At 33.0% G+C, this 21,936-nt stretch overlaps 1 protein-coding gene across 5 annotated transcripts in view; it reads right to left on the reverse strand.

Moving 5' to 3' along the window:
* Ccdc171 (coiled-coil domain containing 171) overlaps positions 1–21,936 on the reverse strand; it is a 391,269-nt gene that overhangs the window by 155,380 nt on the left and 213,953 nt on the right. For all 5 annotated transcript variants that reach the window (XM_048783928.1, XM_048783929.1, XM_048783925.1 and 2 more), the window contains one exon: positions 13,384–13,569. In XM_048783928.1, the coding sequence (XP_048639885.1) occupies positions 13,384–13,569 (186 nt within the window). The remainder of the gene's footprint in view (positions 1–13,383; positions 13,570–21,936) is intronic.

Consider the following 21,936-nt stretch of genomic DNA (forward strand, 5'->3'; position numbering starts at 1 on the left):
TACCGATAAGCAGTTTCCGTGGGCTCCTAGCCCCGGCCCAGGGAAGTTCCGGGAGCCGGAACTCGGCCGCTCCGTGCTCGGTGTAAGCTCCTATAAGTGTAAGCTCCAAGAAGCAGTCCCCGCGGGCTCAGTTCCGGGAGCCGGAATTCGGCTGCTTAGTGCTTGTTGTATGCTCTGATAGGAGCAGGGTCCAAGAAGCAGCCTCCGCAGGCTCCGCGGGACGGTTCCGGGAGCCGGAACTCGGCCGCCCCGCGCTCGGTGTTCGCTCCGATAAGCTCAGGTTCTAAGAAGCACCCAGGCGCTGAACCCTAGCAATCTGTCTGCAAGCCGCAGGCGAATTGCAGCCTGAAATTACCTGATCTATGGCTGAATGAGCTGCGGTCAGTCGAAAACAGGGAAGGTGACGTCAGTTTACCAACATGGTGGCTGCTGGCCTCCTCTGTGGTCTGACCGGTGTGGAGAACCGAGATGGACCGCTTCCTTCCCCCATCTCAAACCCAGAATTCAGCCCTGAGTACGGTGCTTGCGCGGCTGGCAGAAACTGCAGCGCTGTAACCCTGCGTCTCTATCCCAGCGCGCGCTGCAGACTCTAGCCGCGGGGCGATTTGCTGAATAAGCAGTGTTACCCTCCGTGCGACAAACCTCTCGCGTTTGAGTCCCCGTAGCCGATCCTCGTGCGATGGAAATCCTTCCTCCAGGTTCCGGAGCACCCCACTATTGCTGGAAATTCCTAACAAGATATCCTTTAGCCGTCCTGACTTGTCATACTCCCACACAGTGAAGCAGCACACGGGGGTAATGCACTCCCCTCGCCGCCATCTTCCTTCTCAATGACCTAAATCTTTCTTTTGAAACCCATCTTCTTTTAAAGATTTTCTAGAGGCCTGGGGATGAAGCTCAGTGATAGAGCACTTGCCTAGCACCAGCTCAATCCCCAATACCACACATACACACACACACACACACACACACACAAAGTGTTTCTATATATTAAACTAAGAATATATTACAAGCAGAAATATTTTAAACAAAATTTTCAACATGCATTCAAACTAACCACATAACATTTCTGGGTATAAAACATCTCTGAACACTCTCTCAATGGAATTCTCACACATGACTTCTCTAGGTCCTCTTTTCTTCCCTCTCTTTACCTACCCTGCCTTCCAAATTTAGGTCTTTCCTTCACTTGTCTGAACTTTCGTTCATGTCTTAAAATATTTCATATACTCCTTATATCTTTAACAGTTTCCTATAATCAATTACACGTTTTCTCATTCAAATTTATAATTATCTCAAGCAAAATGAAAAACTGAAATCACAATATTTCACACATTTTCCAAACTGATTCTTCTACTCTATGTTTTTGTTGTTACCCATGTTAATTCTACAGGATAAACTATTTATTCATCTTTTACTCGTTGTATATTATTATATCCTCTATATTTACTATGACATGAAATCCTACTACTGAACACTTCTAAGAAAGAAAATTCCCCACCTCAGATTTTAAAAATAGTGGTTATAAAAAAAAAAAACCTAGGTGAATCCTTTCTCATTCAGAGAAAAGCAGGTAAGGTATGAAGGATTTTAACATTAATTGCTCAGACACAAAGAAAAGATGGCATAGAAGCCAAAAAGGCTTTTTCAGTCACAACAAATTGGAGGTTCAAGAATCACGAGGTCTATGAACCAAGGTCTATGAACTAAGTTTGTTCTTAAAAGGAACAAACTTAGGGCACCCTCACCCAATTATAGCTTACTCAAACTAAAAGGACAAAAACACAAAATGAGGAATAATTAAAAAAAAAAGAGGTAATAATATCAGATTTGGTTACCCTAATATATATGAAGCATTTCAAACTAAAATGAAAGATTTCTATGAAAATACGTATAGTTAGGCAACTGATTCAAGAAGGTCCAAAGTTCAGCTCAAGATGATATTTCTTTTTACCAAAACTCTGTTTTAGGAAGCAATGAGAGTTCAATGTGTAGGTTGAAGATGTGTACAGAAGAGTGATTCTCTACAACCTAAAAGAGAGTCAAGCTGGAAAACACAAGAACAATATAGGACAGGAGTAAATCAAGGTACAGAGGACAAAAATGAATTGAAAGATTATACTCAGAATGACCAACCACATCCACATGCCCTTCCGCCAATCATACAGAACCTATTATAAGCTGACATTTACCTGCAAGAGAGAAAAAAGAAGAAATTTATTCCATAAAACAAACCAAAAAAAAAATTGGATGAGTTCTCAAAGGGAGAAATGGGCAACTAGTTATGAGTGGTGGTACCAAAGAGTTAAGACCTACATATTCATTTAGGGTTGCATAGCCTAAGAGCAACCTCATGATCCATTAGGAAAGTGAATAAATCTGATGAAAGTCTTTCTTCTAGTTACTAGGGCTACAGAACAAATTACTCTAAAATGTAGTGGTATCATACTACTGTTTATTAAGGTCATGGGTTTCTTCCATCAGAAAACAGGGCAGGGCAGAGCAGGATAGAGTATGGACTGTACCCTCAGCTGGAGGCTGGAACGTGAAATCATCTGAAGGCTCATTTACACATGTCTGACAGCTGCTGGTTGCTTGCTGCTTTAGACCTTAGCTGGGCCATTAGCTGAACACATGAATCCACATAGTCCACCATGTGACCTGAACCTCCTCAAAGAATGATAGCTGGATTCCAACAAAGAACAGAGAGAGAATATGAATGAGACAGAAGCCACATTGCCTTTTATGAAGTAGTCTCAAAAGTCACACAGTGTCACTCTCAATTTTAAAGAGAAGAAAGTAGACTCCACCTATGATGTGTGAATTGCAAGTTTCCAGAAGCACTTGTGAACTAGAAATATTGCCGTGGCCAGTTTTGGAAAATAAAATCTTCCATAGCCTCCAACATGAAAAAAATGGAATCAACATAAACAAATGGGGAAAAAAAAAATAAAGACCTCAAAAGAAAGAAAGAGAATTCAAGGAACTGAAGAGAACTTAAATATTTGCTTACTGTTTGTTAAACACACTATAAAAACTACAATTTAAGAATATTCAGAAACTAGTTTTAAAGACTGTTATGAAAAAAGAACAAGAAATTAAAGGTAATTCTTAGAAAATAAAATACAATCTTTCAACTGAAAGATTGAAGAAAAACTTGCACATTAAGATACTTCCAGAATTACTCCATTTTCCACTTCTAAATATTTAAACCAAGTTTTTTTTTTAAAGAAGATTATCATAGAGAAAAAACAAAATGCACCAAATTTTAAAAGAAACTTGTATTGAAATAGGAAGTATCAGGGAGTTGGGCAGATTCTGGGTTCAAATTCTGACTCCAAAACCCACTAATATGTGACTTCAAACAAATTTAACATTAATTCTGATCCTTATTTTCTATTTATAATTTATAGTTGTTATAATTATATGCATTTGTCCATGTAATTGTGAGGATTACAAAGAATGTATGAAAAGCATATCATTCATAGTGGTTACATTATTAGCATGATTCAAGATCCTCATTAGATTTTAAAGGTAAAACAGCCAATTTGCCTCTCTACCTACATCATTAAAGAAACTTTCTTCCCGAAAATGGTAGGACAACTGATCTACCTGCTGCATGATCTCATCTACTCCTTGTCTCTGTTTTCAGTTACCAGTCCTGTGGTTGGTGTTTTAAACACAGGAGCTTTTAACAATTTGAATTCTGCAAATGCAAGGTAAATGATAGGTTCTATTTCTAATAGCATGAACTGAGAAAAGCATTATCATATGAAATTCAGTCAGAGATGGAGGAAGAAGAAGCAATGAAGTTGATTCTTTGTCTTTTCTGCTTCCATATCACAAGAGAAAACTTGAGAGTTAAACAAAAGTAAATTCTTTCCATTTCTTCAATTAATATGAATTGTATTTTATATTAGTATATAAATATACAAATTATAAATATAATTTATTTACACAAAATGTAAAATTGTGTAGTATGTGTGTATATATATGCATATAACTGAGTGAATACATGTAATAGATAGATAAATATGTGAATGATGTAAAAACTGAAAAACCAGAATGTCATATTTTTTATTCAATAAAACAATAATTTTGATTATAAATTATAAATTTTATTTTTGAAAAGCTCAGAGAATACTGTGTAGACTGATTAATTCTGAATATAATAATGAGGGTTGACAAGGGAAAATCATATTCATTATCATGAAGTTTTCTTTAAGTGGGCAACATATGACAGGTAGCAGGATATGCACATTTTCAAGTATAAAAATGACTATTTTAAAACTAACATAAGATTAATTTTGTTAAAAGGCAAATAATTTTTACTGTTATAAAAATATTCCTTTGACATGTAGTAAATATCATGTTTATCAACTTTCCCTTAAAAGAAGTGTAAAGCAGTTTGCTTTTAAGTATAAAATACGAAAATCCAATGGTATAACAAATTAAAATTACAAATTTTCAACAGTAACACTCCTAAAAACTATGGATAACCCCAACAGAATCCAGACTTTTAAATAATGTTAAAAATGTTGCTGGGCACAGTGGCACATACATACCTGTAATCCCAGCAGCTCGGGAGGTTGAGGCAGGAGGATCGTTGAGTTCAAAGCCAGTCTCAGCAAAAGCGAGGTGCTAAGCAACTCAGTGAGACCCTATCTCTAAATAAAAAATACATAACAGGGTGGGGATGTGGCTCAGTGATTGAGTGCCCCTGAGTTCAATCCCTGGTACCAAAAAAAAATAAAAAAAGAAAGAAAGAAAGAAATGTTGCAAACATATTTAGCTTCTGTATAAAGCAACTTCATCATGTATATTGTCCAGTTCTTTGCTATTATTTCTGTATCTTCATTTGTACAATGCAAGCAATAATACTTATCTCTTAACATGTTGTGACTGTTTACTAAAATAATCAAAGTGGATTGCAAGATGTCTAACAAAAGTATATGTGCTCAGTAATGTTCTCTTTTCTCAAACGATCCTACAAATAACAAATTAACTTTACATAAAATCAAATGAACAAAAAACACACCCATGGAGGGGATCATTGCTCCTCTTTATGCTTAATGCAAAAAAAAAAAAAAAAACATACCTTTTACTATCTATCACACTCAATAAAGGTTATTGGTTTTGATTTGTTAATGGTATTTTAATGACAACACCCAATAATACCCAATGCTAACAAGAATGGAATTAGACAAGTACTCTTTTAACATCCTCCAGCAAAACCCTAATCTGAAAAAAAAAAAAAAAAAACTATCAATTGCCTTAAAAGTAAATTTAAAAACAACAACACAAAACTTCAAAATATCTGTATTTTTTTCTCTATGCTTCTTCAGTTCTGAGTATATAATAAATTATACAAAGTTACATGATGCTCATCTTAAGGTTTTTTTTTTTTGTAGTTGTATATAAACAGAATGCCTTTTTTTTAATTGTTTATTTTTATGTGGTGCTAAGGATCGAACCCAGTGCCTTACATATGCTAGGCAAGCGTTACAGCCTCAGCCTCTCATCTTAAGTTTTAACAATGAAAAAATAATAATAAATCTGAAGATCCAATAATAGAAAAATAGTTAAGTACATTTTAGCACATTCATGAAATGGAATATTACATGGCTCATTAAAATAAATTTTAAACAATCTTAATAACTGTTACTAAATAGTAATCCCATTCACCCAGCTGCTAAGGATCATTCTTGATTCCTCTCTCTCATATTTACATGTAGTCCCAATAGAAAATTCTTACCACACTGTTCTAAGCCAACATCCTATCTTATCTGGTTTATACTGTTAGTTTCCTAACTAGTTTGTTTCCACTTTTGCATATCTACAGTCTGTATTCTAATAGATACCAGAATGATTCCTTGAGATTATAAATGAAAATAATGATGCTCTTCTGCTAAAAACATAAAATACAAAGTTATATACTTTAGGTTTATTTTCCAAAATATTAATTATGGTTATATGTGAATAATGGGATTGTATACAAGTTATTTTTTTCTATTTTTTCTTATAATGAGCATGTTTAGTCAAAAAAATATAAATTGAGATAATGTAAAAATTTTACAAAAAGCTAAACTGTATAATTAAAAATATTTTAAGTCATTTTAAAAATGTGATCAAAAATCAAAGGTTAGTACTTACTTAAAAAGCATAATAAGTCTAATTTCAAATTAGTACTCATTGAGAACAAAGCTGGATGTAGGAAAAAAATTTAAAAATTACATGAGAACATGCACTCTGAAAACAGGAAATTATCATGTCATAAGTTTAAACAGAAAAGTTTCCTATCATTACATTTTTCTGTTGTTCAGGCTAAAAATAAGAATGACAACTTTTTATGACTCTTCTAGCTTCTCGCATGAAACTTCACCATTAAATTATTATTTATAAAAAGGGATATGAGAGCTGTTGTCTTCTTAATTCTTTTTCCCCGACCTTGAAATATAATTGACTACCCTATAGGTCTCAATGGTGTAAGTCATTAGGAAGATAAAAATATATGGGATTAAGGTAAAAAATGATAAGACTTTTAAATTAAGTACTGATGTTAATAATCCTACTTTGTGAAAATGGATTATGTGGGAGAAGCTAATTATTATTATAATCAGAGTCTGGCAACTAAAAGATCTTTAAATTTTTTAAAGAAAATAAATTTTGAGGTTCTTTTGTTTAAAGTTTACTAGAAAAAATATAACTATTCAAAATTAGGTAAATACATTATTTCATGCATCGTTCATATTATAAATCCTCAGAGTATGGCAAATAATTTTATCAGTAATACAAAAAAGTTAAGACATTATCAAAATAAAAAGCTAAATATTCATAAAATGCAACCCTTTGCTACAATTACTACAAAGACTTCAAAAAAATCTTTGTAAATTACTCCACTTAAAATTTGAAAAATATATTCTTTTCTCTTTACTTCTTCTCCAGCAACAGCCTAAGTATATTAAGTTTTAAAATGGAAAACTATAAGCACAGAATTCATTTTGTATTAAAATTGAAGCATGGGTAAAGAAAAAGCCAAAGCAACTGCAGGAAAGTCAGGAATGATACTGGGAGTTAGGAAGAGACATAAGTAAAACCCCGCCAGGCTGCTAACAGCTTGATGGGATGAAAGACAACACAGCAGAAATACACAGAGGACAGAAAACTACGATGAAAAGGGACACATGCTGGATCAGGGTTAGACAAAGGAACTATTTGGTAGACTATGTGAATAAATCTTTATTATTTCCTCCCAAGTCAATCTCTCTCAAGAAAAGACTAGGATTTTTCATGGACAAAATTACAAACTGTGATAATTCAAAGAACCTTAGATTTAGTAACAATTTCAGAAGCTCTCGTCCATTATTATATCAAAAATCTCACCAATCATAGGTTATAGGTTTTCTTATAATTAACTTCAATACATATTCTTTACAAAGTCAAGTACTGTACTTTCTACACAGTAGGGGACTCAAATACAAATATTAATTAGATGATCAGAATTTATTTTTAAGAAAGATAAATCAGAATATAATTTACAACTTCACTAAAAAATTCTATACCTGATGATTCTATAAACACAAAAATATTTTAAATCTTCTATAAAAAATAAACACATCTAGTGCATTGTAGATGAAATTGAAAGTTACAAGGATTACATAGATACGTAATTTTTCCCAGGAAAAATAAGGAAAACTATATAGTTCTACAATCCTAAATTATATGTTCATTCTTAATTTCGAATTTGCTAGAGAGAAAAATGAAAAATATCTCATTTCATATGATAAATGTCATTTCACAAATGTCATCATATCACTCACTGTCTGTACTATTTCCATTGTTTGTTACAATTCACAAATTAATGTCATTTTCTAAATTTTTATGTATAGGAGTCTAAACTACCCTGTACCCTAACCCCACCAGCATATTCTCTATGAGCCTATGGTTCATTTTTAACAGATTATGCAGATTATTATAATATACACTAAGTCAAAGGTGTGTATTATCAAATTATTATTTGTAGACTAACCGAGAGGAATCAACTCACTTTGAAACAATGGAATGTATATTTCAGAAGATGAGTCCAATCCAAGGCTGATAACAGTTACAAATACCAAAATTATTTGGGGAGATTCAGGGGCTATTTAGATGCTTTATTTTCCTCATATATGAGGAAAATACGGATGACAGAAATTAATACCAGAAAAATTATCTCTTGGAATAATAAATAAAAATTTATTTTAAAGTACCTGATTTCAACATCTCTAGTATTTCTCTTATTTTTAATTTGTTTTTTATACTAATTTGTTATATATGACAGCAGAATGTATTACAATTCATATTCCACATATAGAGCACAAGTTTTCATATCTCTGGTTATATACAAAGTATATTCACATCATTCATGTCTTCATACATGTACTTAGGGTTTTATTATTGTTTACAATCCTTTAAAAATGTGAAAACCAAGACAGGGTGTGGTGGTGCACACATGTAATCTCAGCAACTGTGGCAGCTGAGACAGGAAGATTCCAAGGCCAGACTCAACAAGTTGGTGAGGCCCTAAGCAACTTGGTGAAATCCTGTCTCAAAATTTCAAAAATAAATTAAAAAGACTGGGGATGTAGCTCAGTTGTTAAGCACTATTGGGTTCAATCCTCAGTACCATAAATAAATAAATACGTAAATACATAACCACTCTTAGTTCACAGGCTATACAAACACGGGCCATAGTCTGCCAATAGCTGATATCATTCAACATGCTAACAGAATGAGAGGAGGAAAATCATATGCTTATCTCAAAAGATTCATAAAAATATATTTTATAAAAGTATCCAACGTCCATTCATGATTTTTAAACATGCATAATTTAGGAAGATAACTCTTTTCACTCAATAAGGATCACCAACTAAAAACCATAACAAACTTCTTTCTTAATGGAGAAATCATAGAGTCTGTTTAAGATTGAGAATGAGATAAGGATGCCCAAAGTTTCTACTTATATTCCACACTGTACTATAGCAAGCGTAGTAAGGTACGTGGGAGCTAGGGGGAGGGTGACTAAAGGCATAAGGTTTGAAAAGGAAAAAACAAAACTGTCAGTATAAAATAAATGTGTGTCTCTGCAGAAAGCCTTAGAAAGTCCAGATAAAGTACGCAGAATGACAAAAAGAGTTCAGCATTGTGGCTATATAGAAGATTAATACATCTGTTCATGTGTTAGTTACTTGGTTGATCTTACTCTGCAGGGTTACCTGAAGGAACTAAATTAGGCAAGCTTTCTTCCAAAGAGAATTTTGCATTAGCTTCTGCCTAGAGCAACAGGACACTAGTGACCTAGGATTATCCCTTTCAGGTTAATAGGCAATTCCTTAATGTCCGAGTCTCAGGTTCAAGCTCCTATATACTGGTGAAGCCTAAAGCTTAGTCTTCTACTTGCAACATAGCCATTGGTATTTGCCTCCAGGGCAAACCTAGCATTTGTTTGCTAACTTTGATTTCTACACACTGGGGTTTGTCGGTGGGGTTGTTTATTATATTTCTGTCCTAGAAGATTTCCTTTACTTCTTAATGCACTACTGTTACTACAAGAAGGGTCTTATCCAAGACCTAGCTGTGTTATAATGGAAAGAAGACCATTTTGAGCATCTGGTTTAAAGTTTGTTTTATAAAAATTATCACATATTAAAAAATGATTAAAAACAAAATCCTAAAATGTTAACAATGGTTGTTTCCAGATAACAAATTATAGGTAACTTCTTTTCTCTTCTGATTTTTCCATTTATGATCTTATTTCATTTCATAAAGAAGAAACAATACATTCTATTTTTCAAAAGATGTTATATACAGAACATGGTTAAAAGAAAGAACTACTTTTTAAAGTATTATCAAAAACACAAAAGACGTATAATCCCAGTGACTCGGGAGGCTGAAGCAAGAGGATCACGAGTTCAAATTTAGCCTCAGCAACTTAGCGAGGCACTAAGCAACTCAGTGAGACCCTGACTCTAAAGAGAATACAAAAAGAGCCAGGGATGGGTTCAGTAGTTAAGTGCCCCTGAGTCAATCCCTAGTACCAAAACACACACAAAAACAGACACACACGCATACACACACATGTAAATGTTTATTAAACATATAATTGCTTTTCAAATAGTATCTTAATTCAATTTCATAAAAATACTGTAACTTAAGTATCATTATCCCTATTTTTGTGGAAGAGGAAACTAAGGTTCAGAAAGGTTAAGTAATTTGCTCGAGTGAAAGACCTGGGATTTTAATTCAAGAATACTTGTTCCAAGGCCAGTGCTTTTTTCCACTGAACCATGCTGCCTCCCTCAAGAGAGCATTTTCACATTATCACCTGCTAATTCTAATTAGGAGATAGTAATTAAACAATTCTCCACTCCTGACAACAATATTTAAGCTACTGGTACTTTAAAGAAATTAATATGAACAGCTCTTTATCTGCTGGAAGATATGATACCTAAATATAAACTACAAACTATCATAGGAAGAAAAGGCTCCAATATGATAGTTAGATGCTTTTTCAAAGCATAGTGAATCACAATATCTATTAATAGGACATGAAACATTAAAATGTTGTTTAATTAGCAATACACATAAAAAATGTTCAATTTGACTAATACTTAAAAGAAATACAAATAAGAGTAACAATGACATATCTATCAAATTTGGCAAAAAAAATTAAGTATTAATAGCCAGGTTAGGCAAAAAGTACACATCTCATACACCTTAGAAGATCATAGAATTGACAAAAACTTACTATAAGCTGCTTGATAATATTCACCCATTATAAATGTTTGTGTCTTTTGACCTAGTAATTCCTAGGATTTTACCCTGAGGAAATAATCACAGATATGTGTATAAAGATTATAGGGTTAATCTTAACTTCTTATAACACCAAAAAGGAGGAAGAGGAGGGGAAATTTGTGGAATGAATCTAAACCCATAATAATAAATAAGGCTAATAAGTTATGTACTTTCCAATGATTACCAGAGGCTGAAATGGAGGGCAGGAGTTAGTCAAATGGTACAAAGTTGCAATTAGACAGTGGAATAAATTCTGGTAAGCTATTACAAGGAAACTATTGTAAATAATGTATTGTATATTTCAAAAATTTTAAGAGTGGATATTAGATGTTCTCACCAAAAAGAAATGATGTCTGTGAGATGACAGATTTGTCAATTAGCGTGGTCAGCCCACAACACGTACAAGTATCAAAATATTGAAATATAATTTTGTCAATTAAAAAGAAAAAGAAAAAAGGGAGAATTACATGCATTCAAAAGAATTCAATCAGCCATTAGAGATGATGATACTTCATTAGCATGTGACATTTACCACCAAGGAAAGAAATTATTGACATTCTTGACATGGTTTTTATAAAAAAGTAAGTAAAACAATAATATGAGTCTGTATTTTTATTAACCTATATTTGGTTATATTTCTGTATTTTCAAATTAAAAACTGTAACGTATCAAAATTTTAGCAGTAGATATATCTATTGGTATGACTTGAGTTTGTTTTAATTTTAATTTTTCTTCATCTATATTTTCTTATTTTTCTACAATAGTGATTACTTGTATTTTTAAAAAAAGAAAATAAAAATTGATATCCTTTAATTATCGATTGGTTAACCAGACCACTCAGTCTACTACTATGTGATACAAATAAGTTACAAAGCAATATATAAGTACATTCTCATTTATGTAACTAAATTATATATATATTACTTCTAACCATTTGAAATTGCCGTCATGTGTCTGTTTTTCACTTTAAAATCAGCAATTTCAAATGGTTCATTGTAATACTTTTATTTTAAAAAATAAATTCTAAAATATTAGTAGTATTCTGTGAGGGTTTTTTTCCTTCCTTAAGGGCATCTATATTTCCCTCTTAAATTCATTTATATTTACTTCTTTTAGATTTTAATATTTTCCAATTTTTCCAAAAATTAAATCCCAGTTTCAATATTACTGGCAGGAGACCTTGAGTAAGTCAACTGCCTTCAAAAACAATAATTATAATAGTCCTATTTCCAAGGTTAGTTTTAGAATGAAATATAAGATAGGGCTCGGGCTGGGGCTCAGTGGTAGAGCACTTGCCTAGCACGCTTGAGGCACTGGGTTCAATCCCCAGCATTACATTAAAAAACTAAATAAACAAAATAAAGGTATTGTGTTCATCTACAACTAAAAATATTTTTTAAAAAATTATGCCCTCTTCAACAATTCTGCCTTCCTTTATTTATTAAAAAAATGAAATAAGATAATTCATGCAGGGACAATGACACAGATTATGGCACATGTGTGCTATGCATCTATATAATGTGATAATCAGGAACTTCCTGGATCTTTCACTTACTAATGGTAGTCCTAGTTATATAACCTCTCTGTATCTCAGTTTTCTTATCAACAAAATGGAAATAACTCCACGGTTTGTGTGATGTTCACATGACATAATGAAGATTTAATATGGCATTCCTGCCAAACAGGAATTTCTCAATAAATTTTGGCTATTTTATTATTAGTAGTGATGGTATTTAAGTATTAGAATAAACATACATCGTTTGTTTAATTAGTTATTTACCAATTCTGAATTAATATTAGTTATATACCAACTCTGAGTTATATATCAATCCTAAGTTGACTGATTGCATTACTAGTATGATACCTGAAATAGAGGCAATATTATTTTTAATTTCCTGGATTTAGTTCCATCCTAGTATGTATAACCTCACTAGCAAAAAATCCTCAAGTAGTAAAATTAAAAACAAGAATTCTCCTATACTTTATAACCAACATTTCCAAAAGAAAAAAAAATACTGCAGTCCTAAATCTAGTAATGAAATTCTCTAAACAAAAAGTCATAGATTATAACTTCCCTTTTCCTTCTAAATACAACTGCCAAGAATATATGACAACGAGAACAAATCTTTCTAACCAAATCTCCCTCCTATCCAAATGTGCATTTACTATATAAGAATTAGAGAGACCTAGATCCAAACCCTCCAGAATCCAAAAGATATGTGGAGTTTCCAAAGTCCAGGAGGCACAAAACAAGAATAAGAAAAGAACAAGAAGAAACAAGGAAGATAAAATAAACAAAATAAAAATTAATGTTGGAAAAATCTCCACTTTGTTTTCAACCAGCCAGTGAAGCCTACTTTCACATTTTCAATACATCTGAATGTATGTTTATAACTGAGGATGAAATGAGAGTTCATTCATTCCATTCTTATAAGCTCTTATACAATAAAATTTCACACCTTGGGACCTAGTCCCTATTCAGGAGGTACACATGAATCCCCCCTAAGATCCAAATAGGAAATAAGCCTTCTGGGAGAGATGCTCTCCTACCTTAACAGCTTCTCCCAGAGTTTGGTTTTTGTCAGCTTCCTCACTGGAGTGCAATTCAAGTCTGTAATTCAGCTCCTGTAGTTGTTGTGCCTGTTCATTCAAAAGCATTTGTGCCTGCTGCTCCCGAAGCAATGCATTATTTAGTTCTTCACATGCACTTTCAAATTTCTCATGGGTGATCAATTTCTTTTAAAAGAGGGGAAAAAAATCAGTTACAACCTAACTGCACTGTTATATCATTTTATCTTCAGAACTATATTTGTTAACATAATATAATGCAAACATTTCTAAGTATTCAATGCAAGAAAAAATATAATTTGTTTTTATTAATTTCATAAGATAAAAATATGGTTGGTTTTTAAAGCACAAAGTCATACTTCCAAAGTAAGCATTTTTAGTAAAAAAAAATAAAAAAGGTTCAAAAACATTCCAAATTCTGAATTAACCCATAATGCCCAGTTTAAATCTTAATACATAAACACTTTTTATAAAGATTATGATTATGGGACTTAAAAACTTTAACCAATTCCTAGGCTTTCAAATGACAATCTGAAAATATGTGTTTAGTGTTAGCTTTCAGATTTCCCCAAATGTTCTTGGCAAGTTCTCACCAGATCATACATCCCCCATTGCCACTCCCATTCACACTATCATACTATCTTGTTTTATTTTCCTCACAGCAACTGTCATTATCAGATTAACCACACTTTTAAAAAATTGCCTAGCCATACCCTGTCACCAACCACACATGCAAGGATGTATTTCCACTGAGCTTTCTCACCCAATACACAAAAGAGGGCCTGGGCTAAGCAAGTGCTTGTCCTTATTTGTTGAATGAAAAAATATTCATATACAAACATCTGCCAATGAAACTATATGTCATAACATACAACATGATTTTTTACAACATCATAACTACTTTGGAGGGCAGTGCTGTAAAATAAACTAATGACAGTCCCACACAGGGGTCACCCCTGAAGGCACATGAGGTCCAGGGCAAGATACACTTGAATATCTTCTGTTCAAAACATTTAAACAAGCAACTAGCTACAACAAATAGGAAACATCTTGGATCTTGAAGTACAAATGAGAATGTTTCATAAAGGGAAGGTAATAGGCAATGTAGTTGGAAAACGAGGAATAACATGCAGGCCACTTAGTCACACTAAGTAAACTTATACATCTATTTAAATGTACAACTTTATCATTGTTAAAAAGGATTTGAAGTAGATTAACATAACTAACCATGAATGTAAAGTAATTTGAACTTTAAAAAAAATCTAGAAAGGGAGAGCAGAATAAGATCTTATTAAATCTATGCACCTAGAATATAGGATTATTACAGTTGAATGTAGACTTTATATCTAACTTTTCTGATGACAGAAAAAAAATAGAAATGTACAGAACTAGAAATGCTAGAACTGAATTTGAGAGTATATAGAATGGGCCCTTCTATATTATAATATGTAGCAAACCAGTTTTGTTTTTAAAGCAATTGACTTTTACTTCCTTTTTCAATGATATATAAAATGCATTCGTCACCACTGATGAAATTTTAGAAGGGGAAATTAAAGTATAAAATAGATGCTTAATACTTTGCCTAAGTTAATATAAAGTAATGAGAATGTAGACAAAGAATAAAGGAAAGTTGTCTTGTTTCCTGGAGTCACCTAGTAAAGGTTTATCTATATATCACTGATATATCTTTGGTGTTTAGATCTTACAAAACACTCATCTTTTCATTCCCTCTTAACCTCTGGCTTACTTCTCCATATTATCCTAATATAACCAAACTCTGCTTCACTACATCAGTCCTCACAGCCTCCTCTCAGCACTCTAGCTCTATACTACTTTTTTAAATTATTTTTTATTTATATATGACAGCAAAATGTATCACAATTCTTATTTTTCATATCTCTGGTTGTATACAATTTGTGTCTTCATACATGTACTTTGAATAATAATGTCCATCACATTCCACCATCATTTTAACGCCATGCCCCCTCCTTTTCCCTCCCACCCCTTTGCCCTATCTAGAGTTCCTCTATTCCTCCCATGCTCCCCCTTCCTACCCAACTATGAATCAGTCTCCTTGTATCAGAGAAAACTTTTGGCATTTGGTTTTTTGGGATTGGCTAACTTCACTTAGCACTATCTTCTCCAACACCATCCATTTACCTGTAAATGCCATGATTTTATTCTCTTTTATTGCTGAGTAATATTCCATTGTGTATATAAGCCACATTTTTTAATCCATTCATCTACTGAAGGGCATCTAGGTTAGTTCCACAGTTTGGCTATTGTGAATTATGCTGTTATAAACATTAATGTGGCTGTGTCCCTGTAGTATGCTGTTTTTAAGTCCTTTGGGTATAGACCGAGGAAAGGGATAGCTGGGTCAAATGGTGGTTCTTTTCCCAATTTTCCAAGAAATCTCCAGACTGTTTTCCATATTGGCTACACCAATTTGTAGTCCCACCAGCAGTGTATCATGTGGGATTAGGCCCCAATTTCCTTAACAAGACTCCTTTGGCACAGAATTAAAATCAAGAATCAATAAATGGGATGAACTCAAACTAAAAAGTTTCTTCTCAGCAAAAGAAACAATCTGTGAGGTGAACAGAGAGCCTATATCTTGGGAGCAAATCTTTACCTCTCACACATCAGGCAGAGCACTAATCTCTAGGGTATATAAAGAATTCAAAAAGCTAAGCACCAAAAAAAATATCAATCAATAAGTGGGCCAAGGATCTGAAGGACTTCTCAGAAGATGATATGCAATTAATCAACAAATATATGAAAAAAATGTTCATCATCGCTAGCAATTAGAGAAATGCAAATCAAAACTACTCCAAGATTTCATCTCACTCCAGTCAGAATGGCAACTATTAAGAATACAACCAACTGGGACTGAGGTTAACATGGCTCAGCGGTAGAGTGCTCTCCTGGCACATGTGAGGCACTGTGTTCAATCCTCAGCATCACATAAAAATAGAAACAAATAAAAATAAAGGTAATGTGTCCAACTACAACTTTAAAATATACATATTTTTTTTAAAAAAAGAATACAAACAACAATAATTGTTGGCGAAGATGTGGGAGAAAAGGTCCACTCTATCTACTTTTTAACATTCCTCTGTTTTCCAAGTCTTGAGAATAGGTATTTTTTATCTCTTCCTTCTTTTATTTCTTGTGTTGTTTTAAATTATCCCTTCTTATCATCAAATCATTCTGTCCTTCTCAATCCACTTGACCTATATAAATCATGATCCCCACTACTTTGCAAGATTTCCTTTATGTTAACAAAATGTGTTTTTTCTTCCCACTCCTCCAAAAATTTTTATTTACCTAAAAAAAAAAAAACCAGCTAATTTTAGCCTGTGCCTTACCCATCCATCATTCTCACAAACTCAATTCTGTTTACAATTCTGGAATTAAACAGGATTAAACAAATACTGTAATGTAGAATAAGAAAAATATAATGTGTAAAAGGAATTTTAAGGCACTAATAAACAAAACAAAACAACAACAAAAAACTTAAAAATTTAGCTGTTAAAGAACAACTGCCAGTAGATGAACACAGTATTCCAAAACAACAAAAGCTCTGAATAGCTTTTGGCAGGCAGGATGTTTCCTTTTAGACCAACTGTAAAGAAGCTATTTCTTTCTTTCTTTTTTTAAATATACTTAGCCTGAAATCAGTGAAAGACAACTGGTTGCAACCACACTCCCCAATTTTTTTTAGAAAAAAAATACCATCTTTTTCCATCTATATGTTTTTTGGTGGTTTTTGGTTTTTGTTTTGTTTTGTTTTGTTTTAGTTTTAGATGGACACAATATCTTTTATTTTATTTCTATGTGGTGCTGAGAATCGAACCCAGTGCTTCACACATGCTAGGCAAGCACGTTACCACTTGAGCCACATCCCCAGCCTAATGTTTTTAATAAAATAATTATTTGTTTATACAGTTAGTATAAATGTTAACTATTATAGTGAAGTGGTCAAAAGCATAAATTTAGGAGCCAGACTACCCAGGTTCAAATCCTAACATTTCCATTCCCTATGTGACTTTGGCCAAGTGGCTTAGCTGTTCTGTGACACATACTCTTCATCTATAAAATATGGATAATAATAGTATTTAACTATTAAGTTATAGGAGATTATTATGGGGATGAAGTGAATCAACAACTGTAAAACAATTAAGGTCAGTGCCTGATACATGATCTTAAATGTTACAAATCATTACTTTATTACTTAAAATAGTATGCCAAAAATATAAAAATTATAGACTTCATTCCTTCAATTATTACCTTAATTAAACCTTTTATTCCTACACTTCAGAGGAAGCAATTCACATTAAACATTTCCTGGAACATATTCTTAGGCTTTGCTGAAAGTCAGTTAATTAGAAGAAAAACCTTACAAGAAGATTCTGTCGCCTCCCACCAAATTTTCTTCAAATTCTAATCTTTTTCTCCAGATTCTGGAAATTGAGCCCTGATTACTAATCAAAAATAAAATGTTGCCAGGCACAGTGGCACATGCCTGTAATCCCAGCAGTTTGGGAAGCTGAGGCAATAGTATCACAAGTTCAAAGCCAGCCTTAGTGTGGCCCTAAGCAACTCAGTGAGACTCTGTCTCAAAAAAAAAAAAAAAATGAGCTGAGGATGTGGCTCAGTGGTTAAGTATCCCTATGTTTAGTTCCTGGTATCAAAAATAAAATAAAACGTTAACTTGTCAAAGAGAAGTTGCTAAATTGTTTTCTCAATACATAAATAAGAACCAAGAAATAAAATTATATTCAATATCTACAATGCTTCATACATATTATACAACATACCTAAAAAAGTCTTCCAATTTTCAAGAAAGCCTCTATCATCTAAACCTAAATTTAGCTGACTATGTTCTAAATCTCAAATTGCATCAATGACTGTCTCTATCCATTTTTTTTTTCCCATGGTGAAAACTTTATTCATTCTTAAGTGATACCTTTTTTAGAGTTGTCTTCCTTTCTTCACATAGAACATGTTAAATTTAAGATTTTTTTTTTAATTTTTTATTGTTGGTTGTTCAAAACATTACATATTTCTTGACATATCATATTTCACACTTTGATTCAAGTGGGTTATGAACTCCCATTTTTACCCCATATACAGATTGCAGAATCACATCAGTTACACATCCATTGATTTACATATTGCCATACTAGTGTCTGTTGTGTTCTGCTGCCTTTCCTAGCCTCTACTATCCCCCCTCCCCTCCCCTCCCCTCCCCTCTTCTCTCTCTGCCCCCTCTACTGTCATTCATTTGTCCCCCTTGTATTATTTTTCCCTTTCCCCTCACTACCTCTTGTATGTACTTTTGTATAACCCTGAGGGTCTCCTTCCATTTCCATGCAATTTCCCTTCTCTCTCCCTTTCCCTCCCACCCCTCTTCCCTGTTTAATGTTAATCTTCTTCTCATGCTCTTCATCCCTACTCTGTTCTTAGTTACTCTCCTTATATCAAAGAAGACATTTGGCATTTGTTTTTTAGGGATTGGCTAGCTTCACTTAGCATAATCTGCTCTAATGCCATCCATTTCCCTGCAAATTCTATGATTTTGTCATTTTTTAATGCAGAGTAATACTCCATTGTGTATAAATGCCACATTTTTTTTATCCATTCGTCTATTGAAGGGCATCTAGGTTGGTTCCACAGTCTTGCTATTGTGAATTGTGCTGCTATGAACATCGATGTAGCAGTGTCCCTGTAGCATGCTCTTTTTAGGTCTTTAGGGAATAGACCGAGAAGGGGAATAGCTGGGTCAAATGGTGGCTCCATTCCCAGCTTTCCAAGAAATCTCCAATTTTGACAGTCTATCTCAAGATTTCAAATTTCATCTGTATATATGATTGGAAGTAAATCAAAAGAAAGTAGATATACACTTCAAAACAACGGGCTTTAATTTTTATTAGTGTACTTTAATTATACAGAATAATGGATTTCATTAAAAAACTGGTTTTTAAAAGCATTAAGAGGTCTTTACTATTTAAGTACAGTGGTAAATTATTAGAAAAATTGCATGTCTATGAATAGGGGAACAGAAAAATTTTGATACAGAAAATTTTTCAGACAGAATAACGTTCACTTATCTAAAATAAAATTAATAATGGCTCAGGAAAATACCATATTATTAATTTTTGCTTATTAATATAAATCAGGATGCAAATTGTACATACAACATTTCTATACTAACTCTGTCCACAAACGCATACATACACACAAAGAAAAACATGGTGAACACAAAGCATCCACATTTCAATAGTGATTGGTGCTGAAAGGGTAAGATTAGAGTGACTAAAACTTTCTTCTTAAACATGTTTCTTTTGTGTTTTGTTTGTTTGTTTGGTTGGTTGGTTGGTTGGTTGGGTTTTTTGCTTTTTGTTTTGTTTTTTGGTACCTGGGATTGCACTCAGGGGCACTCAGCCACATCCTCAGCCCTATTTTATATTTTATTTAGAGAGAGGGTACCACTGAGTTGCTTAGCACAAGGCTGGCTTTGAACTTGTGATCTTCCTACCTTGGCCTCCCAAACTCGCTGGGATTACAGGCCTGCACCACTGCGCCTGACTTAAACATGTTTCTTGATTGTCATTTATAATTATCATGTTTTACTTTTGAATTGGAAAAAATGGTGAAGCAGCTCATACATTTTTTTCTTTTATGAGCAAAAAACTAAGAAAGTAAGTGGGAAAATGTGGTATCTTTTTTTTTTTCTCATGAATATACATTTATTGTATTGACATTTCTGTCATTCCCATTTATGCCCTACAGAACAAAAATAAATGCTTTTGGCCTTTGATAAAGCTATAATTAGGTAACAAAATTAGTTGCACAGCATGACTTAATTATTAAAGAGCATATATAGAGTTGCACACACCAAGATAATAATGGTAGTTAACAATTAGTGATAGTTACAGATGTTTTTAAAATAGTTTATTTGTAATTTTTTTCTTAGTATTTTCTGATATTCTACCATGTGCAGGTGTTGCTTTTGTGAAAATAATTTTTAAAAACCAATATTCCCAATCCTAATTTAATCACTGTCTCACAGCCTTTTACAGTTTCTCTGTCTGGAAAATAATTCAGAATACAACACATCTAATCCTTTTACGGATAAAAATCTTTTTATGAATAAAAAGAGAAAAAAACATTTATAATTCCCTAGCAGCCATGTCTTCCTAACCAAACAATTTTTTCCATCAAACTCTATCCTAGTCTTTTAGAAACTCTCTTACTGAGCAGCTCTTAGATTACTGTCTTTGTTGTCACTGTCCTTCATAAAAAAGCAGCATGTGCTTAGTCTGTCATAAAGCAGCGTGGTAGATTTCAAAGCTCAGATTCCACTGCTTTTCCTGAAAGTAGTTATGGAGGTTTCATGTTGAGTTCCCCTAACAGCCTGAGGGAGTCAGGACAGGGGGGTTGAGAACCCGGCTTCCAACAGGACTCCAGATTGAACCAGGACTCTGCCACTCTAGCTCTGTGCATCATTGATCCCTATACAACCTCTGATCCCCTCAGTTTCCTCATCTGCAAAATGAATATGATAATGCCTACCATACTATCTTATTAGCACCAAGTGAGATCCTGCTTGTAAAGAGGCATAGTTCAATGCCTGGAAAATAATACTTGTTATTGGAGCATTCAATGGCTCAGTAAATTGAACTATAATTTATTTTAAAATGAAACTTCAACTTCTTCACAAATAACTTCAGAGATTCAAAATCCCATCCCCTCCTCATAGATGTTTTATCTTTGAGAGAAATAAATATAAAGAGTATCTCGTGGAATCTTTCTGCTTTGATTTTGTTATATCAAAACTCTGCCTACACAATTTCTCAATTTGAAAGTTTTCAAACACTCAAGTGAGCAATTTTCTGTTTCTTAATAAAATGATTATTACTTCTCAAGAGTAGAGCTAGTATCTAATCAATCTAATTATACCAACACTTCTCTTTTTTTGAGTTGGAAAGAAATTTAAGTAACTGGGTATTTTCTATTCAGACAGTTACTATTAAAATAGACCATGTTTAGATATTCAAAACATTAGTTTTTAAGTTCCTAACACTAAAACAAACAAATAAAAATCATTGTTCAATTTAAAATTCAAAAATTCAAAGGAAATGAATGGTACAGTATCTGTTAGTATATAAATTTAATCTTTCTTAATTTTCAAACAGTATCCGGTAGTTCACTATAAAATGAGACTGGGGGGATATTTAAAAGATCAACTCCATTATTTTTAATATTTCATTAATTTAGTTACTAATATGTTGTTCTCATAAAGTAAATTATTCTAATAGTTAATACTGCTAGCAAATGTGGTATCTTTAAGACAGATGATTAAAAGAAAACTATGACTTAATTCATGATTATTTATCCCTCCCAATTCATAGGAACCCTCTACCCCTTGAAGGTATAACTATTTGGAGTAATAATTAATATTAGAAATTTATACTAAAAAATAGGATTAATAATCAAACTATTACTTGCCACTGCCTCTGTTGCTAC

The sequence above is a fragment of the Marmota marmota genome, unplaced genomic scaffold (assembly GCF_001458135.2).
Source record: "Marmota marmota marmota unplaced genomic scaffold, marMar, whole genome shotgun sequence".
NCBI lineage: Eukaryota > Metazoa > Chordata > Mammalia > Rodentia > Sciuridae > Marmota > Marmota marmota.